The sequence below is a fragment of the Taudactylus pleione genome, unplaced genomic scaffold (genome assembly GCF_031769625.1).
Source record: "Taudactylus pleione unplaced genomic scaffold, aTauple2 ptg000070l, whole genome shotgun sequence".
NCBI classification, from domain to species: Eukaryota; Metazoa; Chordata; class Amphibia; order Anura; family Myobatrachidae; genus Taudactylus; species Taudactylus pleione.
The window spans coordinates 7,969,495-7,993,501 of record NW_028284472.1 but is presented as its reverse complement, the minus strand read 5'-3'; the positions used below and the strand labels follow the sequence as shown (position 1 = coordinate 7,993,501).

Here is a 24,007-nt window from a genome sequence, read left to right as displayed (position 1 = left end):
CAGCAGTACCTACATTTGTGTGGAGAGGAAAAGCTAAATACTGTTTGTACACCTCAAATAGGGGAAGGAGGGTTTTTTCGTTTGTTATGATATGTTGCAGGGAACAAAGAATGCAGGTGCACACTCAGGGCCTGATTCAGACCCGGATGCTATTTGCGGACGCTCGTTCTTAAAAAGAGGCCGGATATTTAAATTGAGCGCTCGCTCTTTGTGGTGTGATGACGCCTCTATGTCTGAGCGAACGTCCGAAAAATGCGCTCGCTATTTTGTAAAGACGCCCCTTTGCCGTTCGCATCACACGTCATCTCCGTTATTTATTAGATTAATTGGGAACATCGAAAGGCATCTGAACTGCTCGTAGTGCTTGTGGTAGGATTTACTTCCCACTATCACTGCAGTTCAGGCTAAAAGACAACCAAGTGACGTGGTCGATGATGCTCCTTTACTAATTATGCACTCCCATTAAACGCCGTTTTGACCGTAAGACACGCCTGCGTTCGGATCTCCACTCCCCCGTTTTCAAGCACCTTCCCCTGTTACCACCCACAAACGGTACATTCTGTCAATCAAATTAGCAGCCCCTCGTTGTTTTACAAGCGCACGATTTCCGACCGCAATGACTGGTTTGCGCATGCGCATTGCAAACCATACGCATGCGAACATCACTCAGAGCGAACGAGCGGCCGCTTACAAGCGGTCGGAGGATGCAAGCGGTCGCTCAGAAACTGGGCGGCCGCTTGCATCCTGACCGCCTGCCTCTGTTTCGGTCGTTAGGCTGTGGGTTTACACCAAGACCCTAGAGTAAGGTCTCACTTGTCGTAAGCCCCGGAGAGCTTCTGGTTCTGTCAGAGCCGGAAGCTCTCCACTGACTTCACTAGTGATGTCAGTGGGGCCTCCCCCAAACAGCAGGCGTTCCCATGGGAACGCCTCCGTTTGGGCTGCCACCCCCCCGGCCCGCCTTCCAAATGGGGCGAGCTGTCAATCAACATCAACAGCTCGCCCCCTTTGGAAAGAGACCCGCTACGACCGGCGCTGTCGGTCGTAGTGGGTCTCACGCATGCGCACGAAGGAGCCGGCTCCCTCGTGCGCATGCGCACTGGACAAACATCGAGGCGGCCGTGTGGTCGTAGACCGTACGGCCGCCTCTGAATGAAGCCCTCAGTACTGAGAGCAATGATAGTCAAAATAATCCTGATAGACTCTACAATTAACATGCAGTATAAATGAGGTTCTTGGTACATGTTTGTCCAAAGATGTTTACCCATCCACCACGTCAAGGTGAACCCCATCAGACAGGTCCCTAACATCCCTAATACTAAGACATTATATCAATGTATCCAGGACTTCCTATAATAGTGGATGGGCAAACATGTACTAAGAACCTCATTTATACTCCATGTTAATTCATTGTAGAGTTTATCAGGATTATTTTGACTGTCATTATTCTTAGTACTGAGGACATGATTCAGACCCGCTCGCGAGCGCTGAGCGCTCGCAAGCGGGTTGATGTTGGCCCAGTGCGCATGCGCACGACGGAGCCGGTCACCCACAGCTATACGAGCGGCCAGGAGGCCGCTCTAAAAATTAAGAAGGACGGCCCTGATTCAGAGCGAGCGCTCTGTCAGAGCGTCCGGCTCTGAATCAGGCCCTCAGTGTGCACCTGCATTCCTTGTTCCCTGTATTGTACTACAAGTCTTAGCACCTCTTATAATGTTTAAAATTAGGGTGAGCAGCCCTTCCCCCTTTCAGTACTGATACGTTGCCTAATGGAATAAGCCAATATGTTGAAACAATGAATTTAAAAAATTTTTTTTATTGAAACCAAAAATGGATTACATAGTTATTTAATTGCTTCCTGACAACAAACGTCTGCTTTCTGTTGCATTTTAGAGAATTTCATAGAATGTATTTTCATTTGCATAGTCAGAGCCAGACTGAGGGCCTGATTCAGAGCCAGACGCTCTGAACGAGCGCCCGCTCTGAATCAGGGCGTTTTTTTTTTTTTAATAGTGCGGCCTCTTGGACGATCACATAGCTGTGGGTTACCACCCACAGCTTATGCGAGCGTCCATGATGATGGTCGCGATGGTCAAGACCATCGCGACCATCGGGCTTGCGAAGAGACCCTGCGGTAGGGTCTCGGTGACTGCAAGCCCTGGAGTGAATTTGGCTCTATCAGAGCCAAAATCACTCCCACTGACATCACTAGTGATGTCAGTGGGGCCGGACCCAGACGGTAGGCATTCCCATGGGAATGCCTCCGTCTGGCAGCCACGCCCCCGGCACGCCCACCAATGGGGGCGTGCTGTCACTCACCATCAACAGCACACCCCCTTTGGAGCGAGACCCGGAGCGACGGCTTCCCCGTCGCTAGCCGGGTCTCGCACATGCGCACGACGGAGCAGCCTCCGTCGTGCGCATGCGCACTAGGGCACCATTGACCCGCTCGCCAGCGGGTTTGAATCCGGCCCTGAGACTTTACAGCAAATGTTTGCACACACACCACACGCACCCACATTTATTTACTTCTGCAGAAAAAAAAACCTTCCTAAATCTAATGTCACAAGGAGCACGCCCCCTTTGGTATGAGACCCGGAGCGATGGATTGCCCGTCGCTATCCGGGTCTCGCGCATGCGCACGACGGAGCCTGCTCCGTCGTGTGCATGCGCTCTGGGCCACCATCGACCCGGTTGCGAGCGCGCAGCGCTTGCGACCGGGTCTGAATCAGGCCCTCTGTACGATATCTTTGAATGATAATGATATAGTTCAACAATAAGTATCGTTCAGTGTGTATGCAATGAGCGACCAACAATGCCCGCTCCCGCATGGACTATAACGATGTCTGTGGTCGTCCGTACATGCAGGCCAACTTGGATGATATCATCAAGAATCGCCTGTTCAGAGATGTGGCAGGATGACTTCACTGAAAGACATCTATCATAGTTATCTTTCAGTGTGTACACCCGATATCGTTTGTCCTGCACTACAGAAAAGTTCAAGGGAAATCGTTCAGCGATATCGTTGGTTGTATATATCGTACCGTGTGTATGCAGCTTTAGCAGCAGATAAATAAATTAGATTCCAAATTCTACTGGTATAAAGGATGATGTGAGTGAATAACTATAATTCGAACAGTGGTCCTGATTCAGAGGCGCTCGCTATTTGAGAGCGTTCGCTCTGAATCAGGGCGGATTTAAAAAAAAAAATCCACCTCCAGGCCGCTCGCATAGCTGTGGGTGACCACCCACAGCTTGTGCGGGCGGCCTGGCGATGGTCGCTATTATCGCGACCATCGGGCTTGCGACGAGACCCTGTGGTAATAGAGCAGGAAGTTCACTACTGACATCATGTGTGATGTCAGTAGGGCCGCCCACAAACGACAGGCGTTCCTTCGGGAACACCTCCGTTTGTGCAGCCACCCCCCAGACCCGCCTACAAAATGGGCCGAGCTGTCGATCAACACCGACAGCCGCCCCGTTTTGCTGCGAGCCCCGAGCGAGTGAAGTTCTCACTCGCTTCGGGGTTCGTGCACTGCCCGACCATTGACCCGCTTGCAAGCGGGTCTGAATCAGCCCCAGTGAGCCATGATATGTTGGTGCTTAAGCTTTTGCGCTGTGGCCTCCTCCTATGTAATACAGTATGGTAATTATCCTGTCAGCGTATGATCATCTATGTCACTAGTAATTACAAGCTGTTTCCTTCAGAAGTTGGATTTTTCCGGGACTGGACTGGTGCAGTTTTGTTGGGACAATGTAACAAGTAAACCGGTTGACGTAAACAGCAGCGCTGGCCAAGTGAGTACCACACCACAACAACCACCACACAAAACATACACTAACGCTATATCACAGAATGGGGGAGATGTATCAAAGCGTGGAGAGAGAGATAAAGTACCAACTAATCGGCTCCTAACTGTCACATTACAGGCTGTGTTTGAATAATGACAGTTAGGAGCTGATTGGTTAGTACTTTATCTCTCTCCTCTTTATCTCTCTTCAAGCTTTGGTACATCTCCCCCAAACTCTCCTCACAGTTTTTCTTTTGGAAGGTCCACCACGTATTGGAAATAAATGCTCCTGTCTATCACAGATACAGGCAGTGGTGGAAGACATGCTGTCAGTGCATTGCGTTACAGACCTGACCTCAGAGGAGGTATTCCTGCACAGCGGATTTGAAGGTGATGCACTTGGAATGACCAATAGTTGCTTACACTGCCTTGCAGAGCATACACAATGTGAAACGTAAAATACAGATGCAAAACTGACTTGCGTTCAACCCTTCATGAGCCGTCCCCTAAATGTGTCTATATTTTCTACGCATGTGGCAGAACGCATTTCTATGTACTGCAAGGGCTCACATCCAGTTCTAAATCAGGCCCTGATTCAGAGCCGGACGCTCTGACAGAGCGCTCGCTCTGAATCAGGGCCGTCCTTCTTGATTTTTAGAGCGTATAGCTGTGGGCGACCACCCACAGCTATAGCGAGTGGCCAGGAAGATGGTCGCGATGGTCAAGACCATCGCAACCATCGGGCTTGCAACGGGACCCTTGTGCTAGGGTCTAGTTGCCGCAAGCCCTGGAGTGCTTTCAGCTCAAACAGAGCCGCAAGCACTCCCACTGACATCACTGACAACGCCTCCGTCTGGGCAGCCACGCCCCCAGCACGCCCACCAAAGGGGGCGTGCTGTCACTCAACATCGATAGCACGCCCCCTTTAGTACGAGACCCGGAGCGATGGTTTGCCCGTCGCTATCCGGGTCTCGCGCATGCGCACGACGGAGCCGGCTCCGTCGTGCGCATGCGCACTGGGCCACCATCAAACCTGATTGCGAGCGCTCACAAGCGCGTCTGAATCAGACCCTCAGTTCCTAATGGAGTGTGTTATTACATTTTAATGATAACACATAATTTCTTTACTCATATTAACATAAAATAAGGGCCCTGATTCAGACCCACTCGCAAGCGACTGTCCACTCTCAAGTGGGTCGATGGTCTGCACTGAGCATGCGCACTACGGAGGGAGCTCCGTCGTGCGCATGTGCCAGACGCGACGAGCGAAGGAAAGTCCTTCGCTCGTTGTGTCTGATCAAAGGGGGCGTGCTGTCGATGTTGATTGACAGCACGCCCCCTTTGGTGGGCGTGCCGGGGGCGTGCCTCCCTGACGGGGGCGTTCCCACGGGAACGCCTCCCATCAGAAGCCGGCCCACTGACATCACTAGTGATGTCAGTGAGAGTGATTTTGGCTCTGATAGAGCCAAAATCACTCCGGGGCTTGCGGTTGAAAACCTCAACCGCAGGCTCCGGCTCGCAGTTTCGATGGTCGCGATGGTCACGACCATCGCGGCCATCAAACTGCACGCTCGTTTAGGCTGTGGGTGGTGACCCACAGCTATAAGAGCGTCCAGGAGGACGCTCCATTTTTATGGAGGGCGGCCCTCATTCAGAGCGTGCGCTCTGCTCAGAGCGTACGGCTCTGAATGAGGGCCTAGGTCTGGACTCTGCCACATCATATTATAATTGTTTTACTTATGCTGCCTTTAATTTTACTTTTTTGCTTTTCTTGTCTGTATTGTATTTCAGCATTTTAGTGTGTTTTTGCATCGTACTGTAGCTGACATATTTTTTTTTATTATAACTAAGAACATATGAGAACGGCACAAACTAGATGAATTTGTTTCAGTATTGGTTGTAATGGTGCATACACATGGTCAGATCTGTCAGATCAACGATTAACGATTGAACAATTTTTACTATCGATTTGAACGATTTTACCAATGATTTGAACGATTTGAACGATTGAACGATTTCAGACAGTATTAAAATGAATTAAATCGTCAAAATCTGACTGCAAACACATCAAATGTCAGATATCGTTATCTGACAATCGGGAACGCGCATCGTTCATCGTTGCAGGCGATTTTCTTTCAGATGTGAACGATTGAACAATTTTTTAAATCGTTATCGTTCAGATCTGACAGAAAATCTGACTGTGTGTATGCACCATAGGAGTTTAAATTTTTTTTTTATTTATATCTGATTTGTGTCTATCAGGGACGAATGAAACGATGACAGAAGGAGATCGAGCGGGCTGGGCGGAGCCTTACTGTGGGAGGTTCAGCGTCTTTATGCCGAAGTATATTCTGAAAGGCTTGCGGTCAGTGCAAACGAGATACGAGTTAAATAAGTACAGTCATGTAAGTATATTCAGACAGTGAGCTAGACTAAGATGTGCAGTGACTCTATAAGAGCAAATCAGGCATGGCCTAAGTGTATGTCTTGGACCTGCCTGAAATACACTCAATGGTCCTGTTTTTATGGGGATCACAGTAATAGCAAAGATTGGAGTAGGGATCATTAATCTCTATGGAAAGCCTAACAACGGGTGGCACTCCGCAAAAGCAGCATTGGTTTGTCTGTAATCAGTTGTCTAATAAAAACCCCTGGGCCTCATTTAGAATTGAACATACACCATTATGAATGATGTACACATTACGTTGTACCAAAGAATGAACAAAGAGCTAATGAGGTATGAGGTAAAGATCATTGATCCCTATTGAAATAAAATCTGAAATGAAATACAGTAAGCATATGTGGGCTCATCTGGAGTTGGAAAAGCAAAATCGTACTTACAAGGCATGTGATTAGGTCATGTCTCATTATCATTACCCTATTTGTACACAGTATAATAATGTAATGATGTGTCATATGCACGAGAGAGAGTGGCTTTCAATAATTATGACACTATGAAAAGCATTTGTGTCCCTTATGAGGGGAAGAGTCCCCTCTTTCACATTATGTGGCCCCCTTAGCTGGTGATCACCTGCGATCATCAGACAAAACCAGTCAGCCAGTGGTGGATTTCCCGCTCGGTATGTGAGGTGCAGTAGTCCCAGGTGAAGGCTTTGGCCATCAGAGATGATGAAGCAGGGATCCCTGCCTGGTGCCTCTGGCAGCCCCTATTAGAAATTACCCTTATTGGAATTTAAAGATTGCATATATAAAGTTTGTATTTAGGTAGCAGGGCACATACTTATTAGATTATCTTTTTATATTACTGGAGGCAACACAATTCTTAATTTTTTCTTTTAAGGATTGAGGGACCAATAATGTTGTGGCTAGGTGTGACCTATCATTTCAGTAATAGACAATGCTGTGATCTTTTGATGAAGGTCCTATTGTCTTGCTTGTCAACCAATAAAAAGCTAGCATAATCATTGCGTATTGTTGGACCGCTTTCCCAGCACCCATCAGAGACATACTCCGCGGACAGCGGCAGGTGGGGAGTTTGACTGGGCCGGTACGCTTGTGTTTCCCATCAGGCATATATTTCAAGTTAAAGTGCTTTTATTTTTAGATTTGGCACAAAATAAAAGCAGCACTGAGAGCCCTAAGCTGGACATACACTGGGTGATCCAGACGGTCAGCTCTTTGGTATGTCAGACCTCTATCCGATTTGGGGGGGAGGAGGTATCAAGCCTTCTAAATAGTGGACCAATGGAATACTAGCTCATAGCAACCAATCAAATTCTACCTATCATTTTTTTTTTTTTTATAATTCTTTATTTTGAGTGGTTCATTCAAAATTACAAATGTGAAAGAAGAACAATGGCATTGTGGTATAGGGAAAAGCGTCTCAGAGAACATATAGAGCGAGTGCCGTTGCTCAACCAAAGTTAAGCATGGAACAAACAATTGTCAGGAACAAAAGTTAAAAGTATAGCTTGAACAAACATTTATAGGTGATCATGTTTTCCTCAAATGGGGGGTAAGAGTGGGGGGTGAGGACGGGAAAGAGGAAGGTCCACGAGATACAGTATGAGCACGTAAGCAGCCATGAACCAAGCAATAGGGTAATTGTTAAAGATACAGAAAATGGGATAGATTAGTGGAGACCAACCTCACCGCACATGGGTCATCTAAGGGAGGGGGGGATGTAGATACGGAGGGAGATAGGAGTCTACCCTCCGCCAAGAGCCACTTGGTTGAATCATGGCCTCTGCTCATGCGTCAAGGTACATTACCGTAGTCACACGCTACAAGTCTTTAATCGCAGTGTGAGTGACAGGCAGGGAGCATTTTGAGGAGGTACTGGGGAGTGTCGGATAAAAATGCAGGCGTGTCTAGATCGTTTCGGGGGCGAGTCACATATCTGCGACCTCGTACGCAGAAAACATGGCTCCGGCATCTCAGTTACAGCGGCCATTCCGTGTGACCATAGACTCACCCAAGGAGCTGATGTTTGCATAATCTGCATCTGATGCTGCACATGTGTACGCAGTGCGGACAGCTGCGATGGATGCTGCGGGCATCTCAGTAACAGGTCCCGGCCACTGATGCATTAGCATATCTTCGCATGTCCACAGCTCCGGCAGCAATAGCGTAAAACTCTGAACCAAGCCCATGGTCCCCACTGTATGTATACTGGGGTAAGTAAATGTTGTGATTTGCGGCAAATTAGGTCTAACAATTCTCACTGTGTCTGGGCATCTTTAGATTAAATCCGATTAGAAATTCCAAAATAAACTCATTGTAACCTCAGACTCTGTACATACTTTATCTCTTTCCTGCACCAGATACCTAAAACAAATCATGGGGAATTAGCCACTCTATGGGCCTGATTCAGACCCGTGCAAGCGCTGAGCGCTCACAACCGGGTCGATGGTGGCCCAGTCCGCATGCGCACGATGGAGCCGGCTCCGTCGTGTGCATGCGCGAGACCTGGATAGCGACGGGCACTCTGTCGTTCTGGGTCTCGCAACAAAGGGGGCGAGCTGTTGATGTTGAGTGATAGCTCGCCCCCTTTGGTGAGCGGGCCGGGGGGGGGGGGGCTACCCAAACGGAGGCGTTCCCATGTGAATGCCTGCTATTTGGGGGCGGCCCCACTGACGTCATGAGTGATGTCAGTGGAGAGATTCCGGCTCTGTTAGAGCCAAAATCTCTCTGGGGCTTGCGGCCACGAGACCCTACCACAAGGATCTCCTTGCAAGCCCGATGGTCGTGATGGTCTTGACCATCGCGACCATCTACCTGGCCGCTCGCTATAGCTGTGGGTGGTCACCCACAGCTATGCGAGCGGCCAGGAGGCCGCACACAAAAAAAAAATGCCCTGATTCAGAGCGAGCGCTCTTTCAGAGCGTCCGGTTCTGAATCAGGGCCTCTGCACTCAGCAGCTGAATGAGAGATGGGATATTTACTAATAACATGGCTGGGAGTGGATTGATCTGTTGTCATCTGAGTCACTAAATACATCCTATTGTCTGATCATTTTACAGGTGTGTTTTGCGTATAAGGGATATCTGGGAGACTATATCATGGTCACACTGACCTATAGCGGCCCATTTCAAAGCACAGTGACACAAAATTATACATGCCAATGGAAATTTCAGGAATCTCTTCCAGAAAGGTAAGTGGTCTTCATCTCTCAAGTCATCTACAATAGCGGCAAGCATTATAATGCTTCAGTGCATAAATATCACTCTATTCCACAGTGCTGCACAGAGGCCTTTATTCCGGTGCACCCTAGTGAGAAACACACATTGTAGTCAGAAAACAATTATCCTTAATCTAAGTGTATGTCCTAGACTTTGGGGGGAAACACATGCACACACAATTGGCCTGATTCAGAGGGAATGGGATTGAAATGCCAGGGCTGTATAGCCGCCAGGACAAATCCCAACAGCGGCTGCCCGACAGGATGAAGATCCCGACAGAGGCAAGTAAGTACCCTAACCTCCCCTGTCACCCCCCCTAACCCTCCCTTAGTGGTGCCTAACCCTAACCTCCCCCCCTAGTGCCTAACCATAACCTCCCCCTGGGGGTGCCTAACCCTAACCATCCCCCCTAGGGGTACCTGATACTAACCTCCCCCCCAAAACCTAACACTAACCCCGCTAACTGACCTAAACCTTACCCCACCATCCCTGGGGCTAAGAGGACACGCGGACCCTATTTACATTGTTCGGGCACGGATGAACGTACATCTTCGATGTTTTGGGGTCTGCACCTGTTCACAGCCCCCCAAGCTGCAGCATGATTGACATACCGCGGCATTTCGGGGGGCAGAGCAGGGGTGTGTCTGAGCATCCATTCCCGTAAACAGAGGCCTGTTGCTTCCGTTTTCCAGGAGGAACGAGGCAAGGGTCTGCACGACCAGGCACTGGCCAGGCTGCAGTAAGCTTTAGCTCCCGCAGCCTGGCAAAGGGACAACAATCGCGACTGATGGTCGCGATTGTTCCGATGGTGACTCCAGGCTTGCGTGCGGCTGTGCAAATCCGTCCATCTCTGAATCAGGCCCAATGTTAGTAAATACTAACTCAACACAGACAGTAGCCAGGATAATGATTGAAGCAGGTATGCTAAGTCTGACCCTCCATTGTCTGATAAGCTAATTCTAATACTAAAATCTATGCTATATACTGAGCAAGAAGGGTATTCAAGATCATCTAGTCTTAAACATTATCGGGATCGGTCTCAGTGTGACTAACTGAACATTTATTTCATGTGTTAGATGGAATTTTGGCTGCACTAATCTCTGGACCTGTCTACGTGATTCACTAGAAGATGTTACTACACAATCATCAATATATGTAGATCAGATTCTGTTGTTACAAATGGAAAATTCAGAAAAGAAATGGTATTGGATTGATGAACTTATTATTGCAAACAGAAGCACAACAGGTACTAGTTCTGTGTGTAACACTCACCATCGCTTTATTAGGACACTTGCTAACAGTCACCTCTTATTCTTAGGATACTTGCTAACAGTCACCTCTTATTCTTAGGATACTTGCTAACAGTCACCTCTTATTCTTAGGATACTTGCTAACAGTCACCTCTTATTCTTAGGACACTTGCTAACAGTCACCTCTTATTCTTAGGATACTTGCTAACAGTCACCTCTTATTCTTAGGATACTTGCTAAAAGTCACCCTCTTATTCTTAGGATACTTGCTAACAGTCACCTCTTATTCTTAGGATACTTGCTAACAGTCACCTCTTATTCTTAGGACACTTGCTAAAAGTCACCCTCTTATTCTTAGGATACTTGCTAACAGTCACCTCTTATTCTTAGGACACTTGCTAACAGTCACCTCTTATTCTTAGGATACTTGCTAAAAGTCACCCTCTTATTCTTAGGATACTTGCTAACAGTCACCTCTTATTCTTAGGATACTTGCTAACAGTCACCTCTTATTCTTAGGACACTTGCTAACAGTCACCTCTTATTCTTAGGATACTTGCTAAAAGTCACCCTCTTATTCTTAGGATACGTGCTAACAGTCACCTCTTATTCTTAGGACACTTGCTAACAGTCACCCTCTTATTCTTAGGATACGTGCTAACAGTCACCCTCTTATTCTTAGGACACTTGCTAACAGTCACCTCTTATTCTTAGGACACTTGCTAACAGTCACCTCTTATTCTTAGGATACTTGCTAACAGTCACCTCTTATTCTTAGGATACTTGCTAACAGTCACCTCTTATTCTTAGGACACTTGCTAAAAGTCACCCTCTTATTCTTAGGATACGTGCTAACAGTCACCTCTTATTCTTAGGACACTTGCTAACAGTCACCCTCTTATTCTTAGGATACGTGCTAACAGTCACCTCTTATTCTTAGGATACTTGCTAACAGTCACCTCTTATTCTTAGGATACTTGCTAACAGTCACCTCTTATTCTTAGGATACTTGCTAACAGTCACCTCTTATTCTTAGGACACTTGCTAAAAGTCACCCTCTTATTCTTAGGATACGTGCTAAAAGTCACCTCTTATTCTTAGGACACTTGCTAAAAGTCACCCTCTTATTCTTAGGATACGTGCTAACAGTCACCTCTTATTCTTAGGACACTTGCTAACAGTCACCTCTTATTCTTAGGATACTTGCTAACAGTCACCTCTTATTCTTAGGATACTTGCTAAAAGTCACCCTCTTATTCTTAGGATACTTGCTAACAGTCACCTCTTATTCTTAGGACACTTGCTAAAAGTCACCCTCTTATTCTTAGGATACGTGCTAACAGTCACCTCTTATTCTTAGGACACTTGCTAACAGTCACCCTCTTATTCTTAGGATACGTGCTAACAGTAACCCTCTTATTCTTAGGACACTTGCTAACAGTCACCTCTTATTCTTAGGACACTTGCTAACAGTCACCTCTTATTCTTAGGATACTTGCTAACAGTCACCTCTTATTCTTAGGATACTTGCTAACAGTCACCTCTTATTCTTAGGACACTTGCTAAAAGTCACCCTCTTATTCTTAGGATACGTGCTAACAGTCACCTCTTATTCTTAGGACACTTGCTAACAGTCACCCTCTTATTCTTAGGATACGTGCTAACAGTCACCTCTTATTCTTAGGACACTTGCTAACAGTCACCTCTTATTCTTAGGATACTTGCTAACAGTCACCTCTTATTCTTAGGATACTTGCTAACAGTCACCTCTTATTCTTAGGACACTTGCTAAAAGTCACCCTCTTATTCTTAGGATACGTGCTAACAGTCACCTCTTATTCTTAGGACACTTGCTAACAGTCACCCTCTTATTCTTAGGATACGTGCTAACAGTCACCCTCTTATTCTTAGGACACTTGCTAACAGTCACCTCTTATTCTTAGGACACTTGCTAACAGTCACCTCTTATTCTTAGGACACTTGCTAACAGTCACCTCTTATTCTTAGGATACTTGCTAACAGTCACCTCTTATTCTTAGGACACTTGCTAAAAGTCACCCACTTATTCTTAGGATACGTGCTAACAGTCACCTCTTATTCTTAGGACACTTGCTAACAGTCACCCTCTTATTCTTAGGATACGTGCTAACAGTCACCCTCTTATTCTTAGGATACGTGCTAACAGTCACCTCTTATTCTTAGGACACTTGCTAAAAGTCACCCTCTTATTCTTAGGACACTTGCTAAAAGTCACCCTCTTATTCTTAGAACACTTGCTAACAGTCACCCTCTTATTCTTAGGATACGTGCTAACAGTCACCCTCTTATTCTTAGGATACGTGCTAACAGTCACCTCTTATTCTTAGGACACTTGCTAAAAGTCACCCTCTTATTCTTAGGATACATGCTAACAGTCACCTCTTATTCTTAGGACACTTGCTAACAGTCACCTCTTATTCTTAGGATACTTGCTAACAGTCACCTCTTATTCTTAGGATACTTGCTAACAGTCACCTCTTATTCTTAGGACACTTGCTAACAGTCACCTCTTATTATTAGGACACTTGCTAACAGTCACCTCTTATTCTTAGGATACTTGCTAACAGTCACCTCTTATTCTTAGGATACTTGCTAACAGTCACCTCTTATTCTTAGGACACTTGCTAACAGTCACCTCTTATTCTTAGGACACTTGCTAACAGTCACCTCTTATTCTTAGGATACTTGCTAACAGTCACCTCTTATTCTTAGGACACTTGCTAACAGTCACCTCTTATTATTAGGACACTTGCTAACAGTCACCTCTTATTCTTAGGATACGTGCTAACAGTCACCTCTTATTCTTAGGATACTTGCTAACAGTCACCTCTTATTCTTAGGATACGTGCTAACTGTCACCTCTTATTCTTAGGATACTTGCTAACAGTCACCTCTTATTCTTAGGACACTTGCTAACAGTCACCTCTTATTCTTAGGAGACTTGCTAACAGTCACCCTCTTATTCTTAGGATACGTGCTAACAGTCACCTCTTATTCTTAGGACACTTGCTAACAGTCACCTGTTATTCTTAGGATACTTGCTAACAGTCACCTCTTATTCTTAGGATACTTGCTAACAGTCACCTCTTATTCTTAGGATACTTGCTAACAGTCACCTCTTATTCTTAGGATACTTGCTAACAGTCACCTCTTATTCTTAGGATACTTGCTAACAGTCACCTCTTATTCTTAGGATACGTGCTAACAGTCACCTCTTATTCTAAGGATACTTGCTAAAAGTCACCTCTTATTCTTAGGATACGTGCTAACACTCACCTCTTATTCTTAGGACACTTGCTAACAGTCACCTCTTATTCTTAGGATACGTGCTAACAGTCACCTCTTATTCTTAGGACACTTGCTAACAGTCACCCTCTTTTTCTTAGGATACGTGCTAACAGTCACCCTCTTATTCTTAGGATACGTGCTAACAGTCACCTCTTATTCTTAGGACACTTGCTAACAGTCACCTCTTATTCTTAGGATACTTGCTAACAGTCACCTCTTATTCTTAGGATACTTGCTAACAGTCACCTCTTATTCTTAGGATACGTGCTAACAGTCACCTCTTATTCTTAGGATACTTGCTAAAAGTCACCCTCTTATTCTTAGGATACGTGCTAACAGTCACCTCTTATTCTTAGGACACTTGCTAACAGTCACCTCTTATTCTTAGGATACTTGCTAACAGTCACCTCTTATTCTTAGGATACTTGCTGTCACCTCTTATTCTTAGGATACTTGCTAACAGTCACCTCTTATTCTTAGGATACGTGCTAACAGTCACCTCTTATTCTTAGGATACTTGCTAACAGTCACCTCTTATTCTTAGGATACGTGCTAACAGTCACCTCTTATTCTTAGGACACTTGCTAACAGTCACCTCTTATTCTTAGGATACTTGCTAACAGTCAACTCTTATTCTTAGGACACTTGCTAACAGTCACCTCTTATTCTTAGGATACTTGCTAACAGTCACCTCTTATTCTTAGGATACTTGCTAACAGTCACCTCTTATTCTTAGGATACGTGCTAACAGTCACCTCTTATTCTTAGGATACTTGCTAAAAGTCACCCTCTTATTCTTAGGATACGTGCTAACAGTCACCTCTTATTCTTAGGACACGTGCTAACAGTCACCTCTTATTCTTAGGATACTTGCTAACAGTCATCTCTTATTCTTAGGATACTTGCTAACAGTCACCTCTTATTCTTAGGATACTTGCTAACAGTCACCTCTTATTCTTAGGATACGTGCTAACAGTCACCTCTTATTCTTAGGATACTTGCTAACAGTCACCTCTTATTCTTAGGATACGTGCTAACAGTCACCTCTTATTCTTAGGACACTTGCTAACAGTCACCCTCTTATTCTTAGGATACGTGCTAACAGTCACCCTCTTATTCTTAGGATACTTGCTAAAAGTCACCCTCTTATTCTTAGGATACTTGCTAACAGTCACCCTCTTATTCTTAGGTCACTTGCTAACAGTCACCTCTTATTCTTAGGACATTTGCTAACAGTCACCCTCTTATTCTTAGGATACTTGCTAACAGTCACCCTCTTATTCTTAGGATACTTGCTAACAGTCACCTCTTATTCTTAGGACACTTGCTAACAGTCACCACTTATTCTTAGGATACTTGCTAACAGACACCCTCTTATTCTTAGGATAATTGCTAACAGACACCCTCTTATTCTTAGGACACTTGCTAACAGTCACCCTCTTATTCTTAGGACACTTAATAACAGTCACCCTCTTATTCTTAGGACACTTGCTAACAGTCACCCTCTTATTCTTAGGACACTTGCTAACAGTCACCCTCTTATTCTTAGGACATTTGCTAACAGTCACCCTCTTATTCTTAGGATACTTGCTAACAGTCACCCTCTTATTCTTAGGATACTTGCTAACAGTCACCCTCTTATTCTTAGGACACTTGCTAACAGTCACCTCTTATTCTTAGGACACTTGCTAACAGTCACCTCTTTTTCTTAGGATACTTGCTAACAGACACCTCTTATTCTTAGGATACTTGCTAACAGACACCTCTTATTCTTAGGATACTTGCTAACAGTCACCTCTTATTCTTAGGACACTTGCTAACAGTCACCTCTTATTCTTAGGACACTTGCTAACAGTCACCTCTTATTCTTAGGACACTTGCTAACAGTCACCTCTTATTCTTAGGACACTTGCTAACAGTCACCCTCTTATTCTTAGGACACTTGCTAACAGTCACCTCTTATTCTTAGGACACTTGCTAACAGTCACCTCTTATTCTTAGGACACTTGCTAACAGTCACCTCTTATTCTTAGGATACTTGCTAACAGTCACCCTCTTATTCTTAGGACACTTGCTAACAGTCACCTCTTATTCTTAGGACACTTGCTAACAGTCACCCTCTTATTCTTAGGACACTTGCTAACAGTCACCCTCTTATTCTTAGGATACTTGCTAACAGTCACCCTCTTATTCTTAGGACACTTGATAACAGTCACCTCTTATTCTTAGGATACTTGCTAACAGTCACCCTCTTATTCTTAGGATACTTGCTAACAGTCACCCTCTTATTCTTAGGATACTTGCTAACAGTCACCCTCTTATTCTTAGGACACTTGCTAACAGTCACCTCTTATTCTTAGGACACTTGCTAACAGTCACCTCTTATTCTTAGGATACTTGCTAACAGACACCTCTTATTCTTAGGATACTTGCTAACAGTCACCTCTTATTCTTAGGACACTTGCTAACAGACACCTCTTATTCTTAGGACACTTGCTAACAGTCACCTCTTATTCTTAGGACACTTGCTAACAGTCACCTCTTATTCTTAGGATACTTGCTAACAGTCACCCTCTTATTCTTAGGACACTTGCTAGCAGTCACCTCTTATTCTTAGGATACTTGCTAACAGTCACCTCTTATTCTTAGGATACTTGCTAACAGACACCTCTTATTCTTAGGATACTTGCTAACAGTCACCTCTTATTCTTAGGATACTTGCTAACAGACACCTCTTATTCTTAGGATACTTGCTAACAGTCACCTCTTATTCTTAGGACACTTGCTAACAGTCACCTCTTATTCTTAGGATACTTGCTAACAGTCACCCTCTTATTCTTAGGACACTTGCTAACAGTCACCTCTTATTCTTAGGACACTTGCTACCAGTCACCTCTTATTCTTAGGATACTTGCTAACAGTCACCTCTTATTCTTAGGATACTTGCTAACAGTCACCTCTTATTCTTAGGATACTTGCTAACAGACACCTCTTATTCTTAGGATACTTGCTAACAGACACCTCTTATTCTTAGGACACTTGCTAACAGTCACCTCTTATTCTTAGGACACATGCTAACAGTCACCTCTTATTCTTAGGATACTTGCTAACAGTCACCTCTTATTCTTAGGATACTTGCTAACAGACACCTCTTATTCTTAGGATACTTGCTAACAGTCACCTCTTATTCTTAGGATACTTGCTAACAGACACCTCTTATTCTTAGGATACTTGCTAACAGACACCTCTTATTCTTAGGATACTTGCTAACAGACACCCTCTTATTCTTAGGATACTTGCTAACAGTCACCTCTTATTCTTAGGATACTTGCTAACAGTCACCTCTTATTCTTAGGATACTTGCTAACAGACACCTCTTAATCTTAGGATACTTGCTAACAGACACCTCTTATTCTTAGGATACTTGCTAACAGACACCTCTTATTCTTAGGATACTTGCTAACAGACACCTCTTATTCTTAGGATACTTGCTAACAGACACCTCTTATTCTTAGGATACTTGCTAACAGTCACCCTCTTATTCTTAGGATACTTGCTAACAGACACCTCTTATTCTTAGGATACTTGCTAACAGTCACCTCTTATTCTTAGGACACTTGCTAACAGTCACCCTCTTATTCTTTGGACACTTGCTAACAGTCACCTCTTATTCTTAGGATACGTGCTAACAGTCACCCTCTTATTCTTAGGATACTTGCTAACAGTCACCTCTTATTCTTAGGATACTTGCTAACAGTCACCTCTTATTCTTAGGATACTTGGTAACAGTCACCCTCTTATTCTTAGGATACTTGCTAACAGTCACCTCTTATTCTTAGGACACTTGCTAACAGTCACCCTCTTATTCTTAGGATACTTGCTGACAGTCACCCTTTTATTCTTAGGATACTTGCTAACAGTTACCCTCTTATTCTTAGGACACTTGCTAACAGTCACCTCTTATTCTTATGACACTTGCTAACAGTCACCCTCTTATTCTTAGGATACTTGCTAACAGTCACCCTTTTATTCTTAGGACACTTGCTAACAGTTACCCTCTTATTCTTAGGACACTTGCTAACAGTCACCTCTTATTCTTAGGATACTTGCTAACAGTCACCCTCTTATTATTAGGACACTTGCTAACTGTCACCCTCTTATTCTTAAGACACTTGCTAACAGTCACCCTCTTATTCTTAGGATACGTGCTAACAGTCACCCTCTTATTCTTAGGATACTTGCTAACAGTCACCCTCTTATTCATAGGACACTTGCTAACAGTCACCCTCTTATTATTAGGATACGTGCTAACAGTCACCCTCTTATTCTTAGGATACTTGCTACAATCACCCTCTTATTCTTAGGATACTTGCTAACAGTCACCCTCTTATTCTTAGGACACTTGCTAACTGTCACCCTCTTATTCTAAGGACACTTGCTAACTGTCACCCTCTTATTCTTAGGATACGTGCTAACAGTCACCCTCTTATTCTTAGGATACTTGCTAACAGTCACCCTCTTATTCTTAGGACACTTGCTAACAGTCACCCTCTTATTCTTAGGATACGTGATAACAGTCACCCTCTTATTCTTAGGATACTTGCTAACAATCAACCTCATATTCTTAGGATACGTGCTAACAGTCACCCTCTTATTCTTAGGACACTTGCTAACAGTCACCCTCTTATTCTTAGGATACGTGATAACAGTCACCCTCTTATTCTTAGGATACTTGCTAACAATCAACCTCTTATTCTTAGGATACGTGATAACAGTCACCCTCTTATTCTTAGGATACTTGCTAACAATCAACCTCTTATTCTTAGGATACGTGCTAACAGTCACCCTCTTATTCTTAGGACACTTGCTAACAGTCACCCTCTTATTCTTAGGACACTTGCTAACAGTCACCCTCTTATTCTTTGGATACGTGATAACAGTCACCCTCTTATTCTTAGGATACTTGCTAACAATCAACCTCTTATTCTTACGATACTTGCTAACAGTCACCCTCTTATTCTTAGGACACTTGCTAACAGTCACCCTCTTATTCTTAGGATACATGCTAACAGTCACCCTCTTGTTCTTAGGATACTTGCTAACATTCACCCTCTTATTCTTAGGATACGTGCTAACAGTCACCCTCTTATTCTTAGGATACGTGCTAACAGTCACCCTCTTATTCTTAGGATACTTGCTAACAGTCACCCTCTTATTCTTAGGACACTTGCTAACAGTCACCTCTTATTCTTAGGATACGTGCTAACAGTCACCTTCTTATTCTTAGGATACTTGCTAACAGTCACCCTCTTATTCTTAGGATACTTGCTACAATCACCCTCTTATTCTTAGGATACATGCTAACAGTCACCCTCTTGTTCTTAGGATACTTGCTAACATTCACCCTCTTATTCTTAGGATACGTGCTAACAGTCACCCTCTTATTCTTAGGATACGTGCTAACAGTCACCCTCTTATTCTTAGGATACGTGCTAACAGTCACCCTCTTATTCTTAGGATACTTGCTAACAGTCACCCTCTTATTCATAGGACACTTGCTAACAGTCACCCTCTTATTATTAGGATACGTGCTAACAGTCACCCTCTTATTCTTAGGATACTTGCTACAATCACCCTCTTATTCTTAGGATACTTGCTAACAGTCACCCTCTTATTCTTAGGACACTTGCTAACTGTCACCCTCTTATTCTAAGGACACTTGCTAACTGTCACCCTCTTATTCTTAGGATACGTGCTAACAGTCACCCTCTTATTCTTAGGATACTTGCTAACAGTCACCCTCTTATTCTTAGGACACTTGCTAACAGTCACCCTCTTATTCTTAGGATACGTGATAACAGTCACCCTCTTATTCTTAGGATACTTGCTAACAATCAACCTCATATTCTTAGGATACGTGCTAACAGTCACCCTCTTATTCTTAGGACACTTGCTAACAGTCACCCTCTTATTCTTAGGATACGTGATAACAGTCACCCTCTTATTCTTAGGATACTTGCTAACAATCAACCTCTTATTCTTAGGATACGTGATAACAGTCACCCTCTTATTCTTAGGATACTTGCTAACAATCAACCTCTTATTCTTAGGATACGTGCTAACAGTCACCCTCTTATTCTTAGGACACTTGCTAACAGTCACCCTCTTATTCTTAGGACACTTGCTAACAGTCACCCTCTTATTCTTTGGATACGTGATAACAGTCACCCTCTTATTCTTAGGATACTTGCTAACAATCAACCTCTTATTCTTACGATACTTGCTAACAGTCACCCTCTTATTCTTAGGACACTTGCTAACAGTCACCCTCTTATTCTTAGGATACATGCTAACAGTCACCCTCTTGTTCTTAGGATACTTGCTAACATTCACCCTCTTATTCTTAGGATACGTGCTAACAGTCACCCTCTTATTCTTAGGATACGTGCTAACAGTCACCCTCTTATTCTTAGGATACTTGCTAACAGTCACCCTCTTATTCTTAGGACACTTGCTAACAGTCACCTCTTATTCTTAGGATACGTGCTAACAGTCACCTTCTTATTCTTAGGATACTTGCTAACAGTACCCTCTTATTCTTAGGATACGTGCTAACAGTCACCTCTTATTCTTAGGATACATGCTAACAGTCACCCTCTTATTCTTAGGACACTTGCTAACAGTCACCTCTTTTTCTTAGGACACTTGCTAACAGTCACCCTCTTATTCTTAGGACACTTGCTAACAGTCGCCCTCTTATTCTTAGGACACTTGCTAACAGTCGCCCTCTTATTCTTAGGATTCTTGCTAACAGTCGCCCTCTTTTTCTTAGGACACTTGCTAACAGTCGCCCTCTTATTCTTAGGAAACTTGCTAACAGTCACCTCTTATTCTTAGGACACTTGCTAACAGTCACCCTCTTATTCTTAGGACACTTGCTAACAGTCGCCCTCTTATTCTTAGGACACTTGCTAACAGTCACCTCTTATTCTTAGGACACTTGCTAACAGTCACCCTCTTATTCTTAGGACACTTGCTAACAGTCACCCTCTTATTCTTAGGATACGTGCTAACAGTCACCCTCTTATTCTTAGGATACGTGCTAACAGTCACCCTCTTATTCTTAGGATACTTGCTAACAGTCACCCTCTTATTCTTAGGACACTTGCTAACAGTCACCTCTTATTCTTAGGATACGTGCTAACAGTCACCTTCTTATTCTTAGGATACTTGCTAACAGTACCCTCTTATTCTTAGGATATGTGCTAACAGTCACCTCTTATTCTTAGGATACGTGCTAACAGTCACCCTCTTATTCTTAGGATACTTGCTAACAGTCACCCTCTTATTCTTAGGACACTTGCTAACAGTCACCCTCTTTTTCTTAGGATACGTGCAAACAGTCACCCTCTTATTCTTTGGATACTTACTAACAGTCAACCTCTTATTCTTAGGATACGTGCTAACAGTCACCTCTTATTCTTAGGATACGTGCTAACAGTCACCCTCTTATTCTTAGGATACGTGCTAACAGTCACCTCTTATTCTTAGGATACTTGCTAACAGTCACCCTCTTATTCTTAGGATACTTGCTAACAGACACCTCTTATTCTTAGGATACTTGCTAACAGTCACCTCTTATTCTTAGGATACTTGCTAACAGTCACCCTCTTATTCTTAGGACACTTGCTAACAGTCAGCTCTTATTCTTAGGATACGTGCTAACAGTCACCCTCTTATTCTTATGATACTTGCTAACAGTCACCTCTTATTCTTAGGATACTTGCTAACAGTCACCTCTTATTCTTAGGATACTTGCTAACAGTCACCCTCTTATTCTTAGGATACGTGCTAACAGTCACCTCTTATTCTTAGGACACTTGCTAACAGTCACCTCTTATTCTTAGGATACTTGCTAACAGTCACCTCTTTTTCTTAGGACACTTGCTAACAGTCACCCTCTTATTCTTAGGACACTTGCTAACAGTCACCTCTTATTCTTAGGACACTTGCTAACAGTCACCTCTTTTTCTTAGGACACTTGCTAACAGTCACCCTCTTATTCTTAGGACACTTGCTAACAGTCGCCCTCTTATTCTTAGGACACTTGCTAACAGTCGCCCTCTTATTCTTAGGATTCTTGCTAACAGTCGCCCTCTTTTTCTTAGGACACTTGCTAACAGTCGCCCTCTTATTCTTAGGACACTTGCTAACAGTCACCTCTTATTCTTAGGACACTTGCTAACAGTCACCCTCTTATTCTTAGGACACTTGCTAACAGTCACCCTCTTATTCTTAGGATACTTGCTAACAGTCACCTCTTATTCTTAGGACTCTTGCTAACAGTCACCTCTTTTTCTTAGGACACTTGCTAACAGTCACCTCTTTTTCTTAGGACACTTGCTAACAGTCACCCTCTTATTCTTAGGACACTTGCTAACAGTCACCCTCTTATTCTTAGGATACTTGCTGACAGTCACCCTTTTATTCTTAGGACACTTGCTAACAGTCACCTCTTATTCTTATGATACTTGCTAACAGTCAACCTCTTACTCTTAGGATACATGCTAACAGTCACCTCTTATTCTTAGGACACTTGCTAACAGTCAACCTCTTATTCTTAGGATACTTGCTAACAGTTACCCTCTTATTCTTAGGACACTTGCTAACAGTCACCCTCTTATTCTTAGGATACTTGCTAACAGTCACCTCTTATTCTTAGGATACTTGCTAACAGTCACCTCTTTTTCTTAGGACACTTGCTAACAGTCACCCTCTTATTCTTAGGACACTTGCTAACAGTCACCTCTTATTCTTAGGACACTTGCTAACAGTCACCTCTTTTTCTTAGGACACTTGCTAACAGTCACCCTCTTATTCTTAGGACACTTGCTAACAGTCGCCCTCTTATTCTTAGGACACTTGCTAACAGTCACCCTCTTATTCTTAGGACACTTGCTAACAGTCGCCCTCTTATTCTTAGGACACTTGCTAACAGTCACCTCTTATTCTTAGGATTCTTGCTAACAGTCACCCTCTTTTTCTTAGGACACTTGCTAACAGTCACCCTCTTATTCTTAGGACACTTGCTAACAGTCACCTCTTATTCTTAGGACACTTGCTAACAGTCACCCTCTTATTCTTAGGACACTTGCTAACAGTCACCCTCTTATTCTTAGGATACTTGCTAACAGTCACCTCTTATTCTAAGGACTCTTGCTAACAGTCACCTCTTTTTCTTAGGACACTTGCTAACAGTCACCTCTTTTTCTTAGGACACTTGCTAACAGTCACCCTCTTATTCTTAGGATACTTGCTAACAGTCACCTCTTATTCTTAGGACACTTGCTAACAGTCACCCTCTTATTCTTAGGATACTTGCTGACAGTCACCCTTTTATTCTTAGGATACTTGCTAACAGTTACCCTCTTATTCTTAGGACACTTGCTAACAGTCACCTCTTATTCTTATGACACTTGCTAACAGTCACCCTCTTACTCTTAGGATACATGCTAACAGTCACCTCTTATTCTTAGGACACTTGCTAACAGTCAACCTCTTATTCTTAGGATACTTGCTAACAGTTACCCTCTTATTCTTAGGACACTTGCTAACAGTCACCCTCTTATTCTTAGGATACTTGCTAACAGTCACCCTCTTATTCTTAGGACACTTGCTAACAGTCACCCTCTTATTCTTAGGATACTTGCTAACAGTCACCTCTTATTCTTAGGATACTTGCTAACAGTCACCCTCTTATTCTTAGGATACTTGCTAACAGTCACCCTCTTATTCTTAGGACACTTGCTAACAGTCACCTCTTATTCTTAGGACACTTGCTAACAGTCACCTCTTATTCTTAGGATACTTGCTAACAGACACCTCTTATTCTTAGGATACTTGCTAACAGTCACCTCTTATTCTTAGGATACTTGCTAACAGACACCTCTTATTCTTAGGATACTTGCTAACAGTCACCTCTTATTCTTAGGACACTTGC

At 43.6% G+C, this 24,007-nt stretch overlaps 1 protein-coding gene across 1 annotated transcript in view; it reads left to right on the top strand.

Annotated features, from left to right (window-relative positions):
• PKHD1 (PKHD1 ciliary IPT domain containing fibrocystin/polyductin) overlaps window positions 1–24,007 on the top strand; it is a 663,908-nt gene that overhangs the window by 4,310 nt on the left and 635,591 nt on the right. The window contains 4 exon segments of the mRNA XM_088467197.1: window positions 4,091–4,178; window positions 6,051–6,193; window positions 9,272–9,402; window positions 10,507–10,676. Of these exon segments, the coding sequence (XP_088323323.1) occupies window positions 4,091–4,178; window positions 6,051–6,193; window positions 9,272–9,402; window positions 10,507–10,676 (532 nt within the window).